The following is a 9,241-nucleotide window of genomic DNA, read 5'->3' as shown; positions in this document are numbered from 1 at the left end:
GCTGAATTCCCTAAGGTGCATATACTTAACGGTAGGCAGGATTCAACCCTTACACCCAAATTGTAATGCCTTCACTCTGTATTTATTCAGTCCTTACTCAACCAAATCTGCCACTGGCTTCAGTGCAGGTTCTGCTTGGGTAATATTGGAGAGCATATTTGCTGGGGGCATTTCCTGGTTGTCCAAAGAGAACTAAGCACACATCCAGAAAAGTGGCTCTAAGTCATCCTTGCATTACTCAGATCCTGCAGCCTTGAGGAGCCCTCAAACAATTTACTCCTCCAAGGGGTCATGAAGGCACCCAGACAGTATTCAGATTCAGCATTGCTGCGGCAGCTGTACTGCCTCTCTACTAGCCCTGGCTTCCCTCCAGGAGAGGGGACTCCACTAGCCCGATTCTCCAACGGGGCTTTGAACTACCCGAGTGACTGACAGAGCCAGAGCAATTGTGCAAATTGAGGTTTTTGTCTGTAAAGCTTTTTATGCTTCTGGTCTCTCTTAGTTTAGCAGAGGGATGCAGACAAATATCGCATTTGTGCTGCAGTATTTCATAAATGCTGGATTATTGTTTTCTCCTCTTTGATTTGGGCATCCTAAATCTGATTGCATTTTGGAGCCAATCCTGCAGAGCACTGAGTAGAGCTTTGAGGGTACTGAGCACCTCTCAGATCAGGTCCTTATATGCTGGACTCCCCTTTTTAGTATGATTTTTGATGAGACATTTGTTTGCCTGATCCCCTTTCTTGTTTTTAATCTGTTCTGCAGACTCCCCTCTGTGTGCTAATTCTGTGCCTTGTAAAGAGTCTGTTGATTATTTTATTATGGCAAAAGGCCACAAAATATGGAATTGCCTCTCTATAGACACAAAATAGCCAATCTTTGGTTTGTGTATAGCAGGCTGGTTGGCAAAGGCTTGCAGCAGATTGCACACTCCAGGCTAGAGGAGTCTCCAGGCTTGTAGGGGATGACAGCCAGCTGCAGGCAGTCAGGAGTGATTGCAGGCTGTCTAGGAGAACTGGATCAGCTACAGTGGATGATTAGCTGGCTACAGGAAGTTAAAGACTTCAGGAAGTTATTGATGAAGTTATTGACGATTAGCTGGCTACTTATTCAGGAAGTTTTTGATGATTAGCTGTCTACAGGAAGCTAAACGAAGAGGATCCCAGGGGTGGAGACTGAGAGAAGGTGTTTGGCTAGTGGTGGCAGAACTGAGCCAAGGATTCTCTCATGGTCTGGCAAAAGACCCAGAGCTGTAAGGTTGGTGGCAACAGCACCACAAGAGCAGAAGAGGGACCTTGCACAGGAGAGAGAAGGAAGACTGCACTGGTGTGCTGGGGGAACAGAATGAAGCTGGCAGCACCTTCTTGATGTATAGCAAGAGACCTTAGGACTGTGAGTTGCCCTGTATGGACTATGTCTATGGGTGTGTTTTGAGGACTGGTTTATGTTGATCCCTGTGTGGCAAGGGTGCCCAGGAATAAACATACAGTGGGAGAGGTGTAAATTGACCAGCTGAGCTGAGCAAAATCCTTGAGCCCACTATGGTGCAATTCATACAGTGTGCCTGTTATGAACTACAAGCACATATGCAGTCAGTTCCTGAAACTTACTATAATTTGATGCTTAGTGTCAACTAAAAGGCTAGGATACACTGTAACTACCATTACCCTGTCTACTAGACCCCACATTGGACCCTCATCAATTTTCTGACTTTTCTTTACACTCTAGTGATCAGCAAATTTGGAATTAGTCAGCGCAGGAATGAACTGATGATTCTCAGCTGGGTCATGAAAGGAGATGAGTCTGGTGGTGTCGCCCAATTACAAAACTACCAACAATTGGCATGTTTCAGCCCCAAACACTCTGACCAGGAGTAGAAAAGGGACTGCTGGTCAGGACTGGGTTGGATATACCACGATGGGAAAACACTAGACAGTCAGAAGCAGTGGTAGTGGGTGGGAACTCGGTGCTGGACAAGGCTGAGTGTTCCTTGTGAGCATAGAGATACAAAAAGCCTTTGACCAGCTTTCTCCAAAACTATCTTCATTCTAAGGGGTGCCTGGCACCCACCTGACTGTCCTTGCCTTGGTGTTTTCTTCAGTGAACTTGTGCCCTTCTGTTGCTCTTCTGCATTGTTGGGAAAGGTAGTCATTCAGATCATAAGTTCTTTTCTATTTCCCCTGGGGCTTTCAGTTGAGCCCAGTTTTGCTATGCCTGCTTCAGGCTTTTGCTCTCAGGCCTCCCCTATTATGACTCCCAGCAGAAATACCTGGCAGAATAAGGTCTGATCTCTGACTCTGCTCGGAGAAGCCCATTTCCAAGAACAAACTGGCCAGTCAGTGGTATTTTCAAAGTAGCAAAGATAAAGAGCTAGCTTCAGATTGAAAAAATTTAAGAGTTGCTGTCCAGATCAAAGCAGATTACTCCTTGCCACTAAGAAAATGAAGGAGAAAAGCAGAGGTGAGCAGAACACCCTCAGAACAACAAATACCCATCCTGCCATGTAATCTTGCTAAGGCAGAGGCTGCATTCCAAGTTGTTCAGTTTTAAGTGGAATAAAATCCTGTGCCAAATCGTATCAGTACCAGTAAGTGATGCATGGGCTGAACAAAGTTTCCGTTTCTACAAAAGATAGGTGTAGGTATCAGGGATGTCTGTTTCTGTTGCTGATGAAGCAAACGTCTCAAAGGAAAATTTGGCACAAGAGGAGAGAACAGGTTTAAATGTGAAATAAAATACATTAAATTAGCTACAAGGGTCCCAGCACAACATTAACTGAGGCTACACTGGTAGTGAGAGCCTAGACTATACCTGTCAGTCAACTATGTTGTGAAGCCCTGAGCTTGACCCCTGCTGGCTGTTCAGCTCAAGATGGTTATAGAAGTTTTCTGAGGCTGACCCTGGTCTGCTTACCTTTCTGCTTTGTACCTTTCTTACAGTGTGTTTGAAGCTCACCCTAACATGCAGGCTCTCAACAGCAATCCCATAATTCCCTGCTCTTGATTTCTGGCCTTTCCAAAGCCTCTCCCTATCTCCGTTGTTCATAAATAGAAACAGATGTGAAAAGGAAGAGAAGTATACTTCAGACCAATCCATAGAAGGGCTCTGCAAGAGAACCTGGGATACATAGTAGTGCCACACTGAAAAAATAAGCAGCACAATGTGGAGGCTTGGATGCAGGATTCAAAGTGTGATATAGAAAGGAAGAGAGATGACTTATAGAGCTCAGGCTGATTGAGGATGACCTCAAGTTCAACCCTAAGTATCAGGGCAGATATACCCAGACTCTCTCAACCCTGTGTCAATCAACTGATTTAGAGAGTGCATTGGAGCAAACTAAGAAAATGGTTCTATACTTACTTGGATTGACTAATGCTACCATGCCAGGCAAATGTAAAAGAGTGTCTACGGTAAGTACTGGACAGAGTACCAGATGCTGCTTGGGGACAGGAAGAGAGACAAGCCCCTCCACTCATACAGTGAGCAGTGGTGGAGCAGTTACAGGAAGTTGGTCCTGACTATCTCTTGCTGGACCACAAGGCACTTCAGGACTCAGAATTGTCAAGCCAGCACTGAATTCACTGTACAAAGATGCCCAAAGTTCAGTGAGAGGCAAGAAGTTTTGGGGGTGGCATCATTTATTGGACCAAGTGCACCATTGAAATTAGATTATAAACAAGCTTTTGGGCACAAGGTACCTTCAGGTATGAAAAATGTCTGCTGCCCATACAAAATATAACCCTTCTGCTAGGCACTGGACAACAGGAACAAGATCTGCATTCACATTTTTTACACAAATTTTCCATCTTGGCTCAAGCCCTCACCAAAAAACTTGGGAAAATAAATGTTACCTGGGTATTTCAATTTGAACAATATAAGGAATAATATCTTGTGCCCAAAAGCTTGTTTAAAACATCTACCACCTACACAGTCATTTCAATAATAGATATTACCCCCCAAAATCCTTGTGTCTTGCATGTTTCCTGGACCATCATGCCTACACCAACACTCCAACACTACCAAAGTTCAGTGAACATTTCAAAGCCCCAAACAGGAGGCGATGAATAGGGATGTGCGTTGATGCTTATGGCATTGTAACTATTTTACCCAACACTACTTAACCTGCTTAGACAATATGCAATTTGCACGAAGTACTGCAATTACTTTTTTGTTGTAAGTAAATTCTGTGTCAGTCAACAATACTTTTTCAGGTTCAATTTTAGGAAAAACAGCTTGTTCCCTAAATATAAGATAAATAACTGCAGATAAAACTCTTAACTTGGCAGTGCCCTTACAAAATCCCCCAGGAGAAACGAGTCACCAAGGAAAGGACTGTAAGGGTTAAATTCATAAAAACTTAGAAGGCAGCCAGAGACATACTCTATACTGAAGATAACTTTGTCCAAAGCTTGCAATAATGCCTTCAGCTGAAAATTCCATGGCAATGTGTATCAAGGCAAATATTTTTACTTAAATAAAAACAGTTTACATGTTTAAACAATCTGTAGTAAAAGGACAGATTTAATTGCATTTCCAGATTCATTCTTCATATGACAAATAAAGCCAAGGCCTGGAGACAAACAGCCTTTGCTTTAAGGATTCAAAATTGAAATTTTCTTACTTTTTGAAGGGTGTGGGAAGGAAAAATAGATGTTGTATTTATAGCCTTGTATGTGCAGGTGTCAAGTCAGATTTATCCTTCCTCAAAGTGTGAGCAAAGTGCATTGGGAAGAATGAGACATACTGTTGTCTTCTGCGTTTTTTAATTTTAATCTCAGGCAGTTTTTAGTTTAGTGATAAAAATGTTCAGGATATGTAGTCTTTTCCAAATAATAAATGCATGATTAATTGTAAAAATATTCATACACACTTAAATGGGTGTTTCTCAATCTTTTTTAGTATTAAGGCATCCCGAGGTTCCCCTCAGAAAATGCCAGCACTTGGTTTTCATTTGTTTTTTGGCTACAGAAAAAATAATAGAACAATTCTTCTGTTGCAAAGAATGCAGAAAGTCTTCAAAAGGGAAGACTGTTTTAATACTGTGAATTTGTAATTGAAATCTCTGGGTTTATCATGTGAATCATGCCTGTACACCTAACGGTACTAAGATTTCATGGCACCCCATGACACCCTTGAAAGGATCTCAAGGCACCGTAGGGTGCCACAGCATCTTCATTGAGAATCACTGGCTGGATGGCTGCTCACCAGCAGTGAAGTTCATAAGTTGTCTGATTTTGGAAGTGTTGCATCTGGTAATGAAAAGATCTACCTGTGTCACTTTAAACATCCTTTCACTTTCTGACAAAACTCCCTCTGGTCCCTGAGGTGGCGTGCTTTGAAAAGCAGGTCATATTTCCCTAAAAATGTATTTATGCCAGAGCCCTTTGGGGTTTAAAGGTAATAACCTCCCAGGCTTTTTCAGAGTTTCCAAAAAAGCACTGCCCCTGTTTCTTTAATCACTTTCTGTTTATCGCACAGTGACGCCAGCTTAAAAGATGCTCTTTCTGACTCGGACTCTGACATGGGCAGCACTGAGCAGCTAGACCATGGCAGCACAGACACATTAGCAAATGGCTGCAAGGCAGATAATGAAGCTGCCAAGAGACTCGCCAAACGCCTCTATAACCTCGAAGGATTCAAGCGCTGTGATGTTGCACGCCAACTTGGGAAAAAGTAAGTGACCTGAGCCCAAAGCAGTCATTGGAAGACATGAGTTCCAGGAGATAATGCACAATTATTGATTTTGATTAACAGATTTGAACTTGTAGCCTGAGTGAATGTAAACTTAATACATGGGAGAATGAAAGTGCAGATGGCTTCACTGCTTGGAACAGGATAAGGTAAAGGCAGAAATGATTTCTTAAAGGATTCATTCTTTTAGGCAGTGCCGGATTTAGGCTTAAGCTACATCTTAAAGTGACATGGATGAGGGAGTGAAGTGTACTCTGTCCAAGTTTGCAGATGACACAAAACTGTGGGGAGAAGTGGACACACCGGAGGGCAGGGAACAACTACAGGCACACCTAGACAGGTTGGACAAATGGGCAGAAAACAATAGAATGCGATTTAACAAGGAGAAATGCAAAGTGCTGCACCTAGGGAGGACAGATGTCCAGCACACCTACTGCCTAGGAAATGACCTGATCGGCAGCACAGAAGCGGAAAGGAATCTCGGAGTCCTAGTGGACTCCAAGATGAATATGAGTCATCAGTTTGACGAAGTCATCAGCAAAGCTAACGGCACTTTATTGTGCATCAGCAGATGCATGACAAACAGAACCAAGGAGGTGATACTTCCTCTCTATCGGGCGCTGGTCAGACCGCAGTTGGAATATTGCATCCAGTTTTGGGTGCCACACTTTAAGAGGGATGTGGATAACCTGGAGAGGGTCCAGAGAAGGGCCATTCGTATGGTTAAGGGCTTGCAGGCCAAGCCCTACGAGGAGAGACTAGGGCACATCGACCTCTTCAGCCTCCGCAAGAGAAGGTTGAGAGGAGACCTTGTGGCTGCCTATAAGTTTATCACGGGGGCACAGAAGGGAATTGGTGAGGTTTTACTCACCAAGGCGCCCCTGGGGGTTACAAGAATAGGCATCTGGCTGGGGTCATCTGAACCCAGCACACTTTCCTGCCTATGCAGGGGGTTGGACTTGATGATCTATTGAGGTCCCTTCTGACCCCAACATCTATGAATCTTAGTATGGCACAATATGAGGGGATTCTAAATAAGAAAAAAAAATGACTCAATATCAAGTTTTATAATAATCAGTTGGTAAATAAAGGAGATATGGGAAAATGACTCTCCAAATATGGACATTTTCATTCTAATATGACAAAAATATACATACATTGGATTATTTTTATTGTACGGGGCCCTTTAAGCTGGACATAGTTTAGGGCCTCAGCATGTCATAATCTGGCACTGCTTTTAGAGACCTTTTGGGCTTGCTTTAGAGTCAGTTCCAGTAAGGAGTTTTGAAATACTTTCAAATAAAAAGCAGTTTATGAAGTCAACATCTGTCCAAACACCTAAATCCAAGCTCTTCAAGTCTTGGGGATGTTCGAGTCTAGAGGAGGATCAGAATGGGAATTTCACAGATAATCATTCATAAACACCTTTATGTCCTTACCCCATGATCAAAGGCCCTTGCCTCTAGGTAAGCCCAAACAAGACCACTGTAATGAACAAGGGTCTAGTTATATTTTGAAATGCATATCTGGACTTAAAGTTACACTGAAATTTGTTGTAAACTACCACCAAGGAACAGAGAAAAACTGGTTGCTTTGGAGAGATGGTGGTAGGGCAGAAACCAGCAAAACTCTCATCACTATTAATTTCATTGAATATCTTCAAGCAACTTAGTCCAGGACAGATCTCAGGGACTCGGTTGTCCCTCCTAGAAAATTAACAGCAGGAGTTGGTGTTGAGGCTACAGGAAATACCATTTATGCTCAATACAGCTGCTGATGTACAAGGAGCACTGTTAACAATTTTCAGATGGAGAGCGGTAATCATTTATATTGTTCATCACTGTTCCACTTTCACTTTGTCTGTGCAATTCTGCTAAGCATTGCTTCTCATGCTATTTTCTGTAGTTGTTACTCTGTCATGACTGTCTCCCTTTTCCTTTCCTTACTCATGACTGTATCACTCACACTGAGATCATCAAAAGGGGTTGATTACAGTGTGAAGAGAAAGAACCAAACTCCGTGCACAACCTGCTTCTATTGTCCTGTCTCTTTGTATATCCAACTTTGGCATAAGGGCCAGCACAAAGTATAGCAGACAGTACTGGTCAGTAGGCCTGTGCGTAGTGGCTAATATTCACTTCAGATTTGGATTCAGCCGATTTGGGGGACAGTAATTCGATTCGGTGATTCAAATCATTCCCGAATCAATTCATCCAAATCTGATTCAGAGATTCGGCTGCTGCCAAATCTCCAAATCAGCCAGGCCCATCCCCCCCCAGCCTGGCAATGGCTGCCCCACCTGACTTAGCTCCCAGCTCTTTGGAGGAAAAAAGCCCTGGTTCACCAGGTGCTGCTGGATGCGGGGGTGTGATCCCCACTGCCCACGACTGCCCCACGCTGTCTGGGAGGCTCTGCACAAGTCCCCTAATCCCCGCCTTCGCTCCCCCAGCCACCCCATGGGTACCCCACCCAGGCCAACTCTGGCCGTTTAAGAAAGAAAAAAACCCGATAAAAGTCCCAGGACTCACCGCTCCTGCTGGGGGGGGGGGGGGGCAATCCCCACTGCCCCCCGCTGCCCTGCACCATGAGGAGGGCTCTGCATGAGACCCCCAAAGCCCTGCGGCTGCTGCAGGAGCAGTGAATCCCAGGGCTTTTCTCATTTTTTTTTTTTCTTAAAGGGTTGGAGCTGGCCCAGATGGGGCACCCATGGGGGGCCTAGGGGGCGGTCAGGGGGCTTGTGCAGAGCCCCCGATGCAGTGGGGGGCAGCAGGGATGCCCCCCACCCAGCAGCACCCAGTGAGCACTGGGGCTTTTCTTTAAAGCACCGGAAGCTAGGACGGGCAGGGGGGCGGAGGAGCGGAGGGGCTGGCAGGGGGCCTCCCATGGTCCCCTGCCCCTAGTCCTTACCAGCTCGGAGTCAGCTGCAGCTCCCTGCTGCAACCACTGGGGATTGCCTGAATCATCAAAGCTCTCTGAATCTTTTCTGAAGATTTGGAGAGCTTTGTATCAATTTGGGCCTTTTAATTGGTCCCCTGATTCGATTCGGATTCAGAGATTCGACCACCAAATTGGGCCAAATCTCCTCTGAATCGAATCACCACCGGAAGTTTCGGACAGCCCAATTGGTCAGGTGTTCAATTAGATAAGTGGATCTCTCCCCTTAAAATGCAGAAAACTACCATTGATATATATACAAGCCCTTTAAAGAGCTGCACTGCAGGCAGGTATATGGAAGGTTTTCAGTTTTTGCCAAGCTAAAAACTAAAAATATTTTGCTTTGAGTTGAACCAAATTAAAAATTCTTTACTGGCAAAATAAAATACTTCATCGTGTTTTCAGGTTTCTAAATCCATTTTACTCCCGTTCTGTTTTAAATTTGGGAATTTACTAAAGAAAGGCATCATTCTAAAATGAAAAGTCAAAGCGCTTCACTTAGAAAATGTGAAAACCAAGGGCCAGATTCCATTCTATTAGGTGTCTAAGTAGACTTAGCTGCCTAAGTGCGGTTTCTACTCCAACCTGTCCAAATCCCTGAAAATCTATTACTATG

The 9,241-nt window shown here is 44.2% G+C and overlaps 1 protein-coding gene across 1 annotated transcript in view; it reads left to right on the top strand.

The window, feature by feature from the left end:
- Positions 1-9,241, top strand: part of PSD2 (pleckstrin and Sec7 domain containing 2) — a 148,942-nt gene that overhangs the window by 33,445 nt on the left and 106,256 nt on the right. Inside the window, exon 3 of the mRNA XM_014520806.2 lies at positions 5,479-5,673. Within this exon, the coding sequence (XP_014376292.2) occupies positions 5,479-5,673 (195 nt within the window). The remainder of the gene's footprint in view (positions 1-5,478; positions 5,674-9,241) is intronic.

Source organism: Alligator sinensis, unplaced genomic scaffold (assembly GCF_000455745.1).
Source record: "Alligator sinensis unplaced genomic scaffold, ASM45574v1 scaffold156_1, whole genome shotgun sequence".
Taxonomy (NCBI): Eukaryota; Metazoa; Chordata; order Crocodylia; family Alligatoridae; genus Alligator; species Alligator sinensis.
Note: the sequence above shows the minus strand (reverse complement) of the source record. Positions and strands in the feature narration are given on the sequence as shown.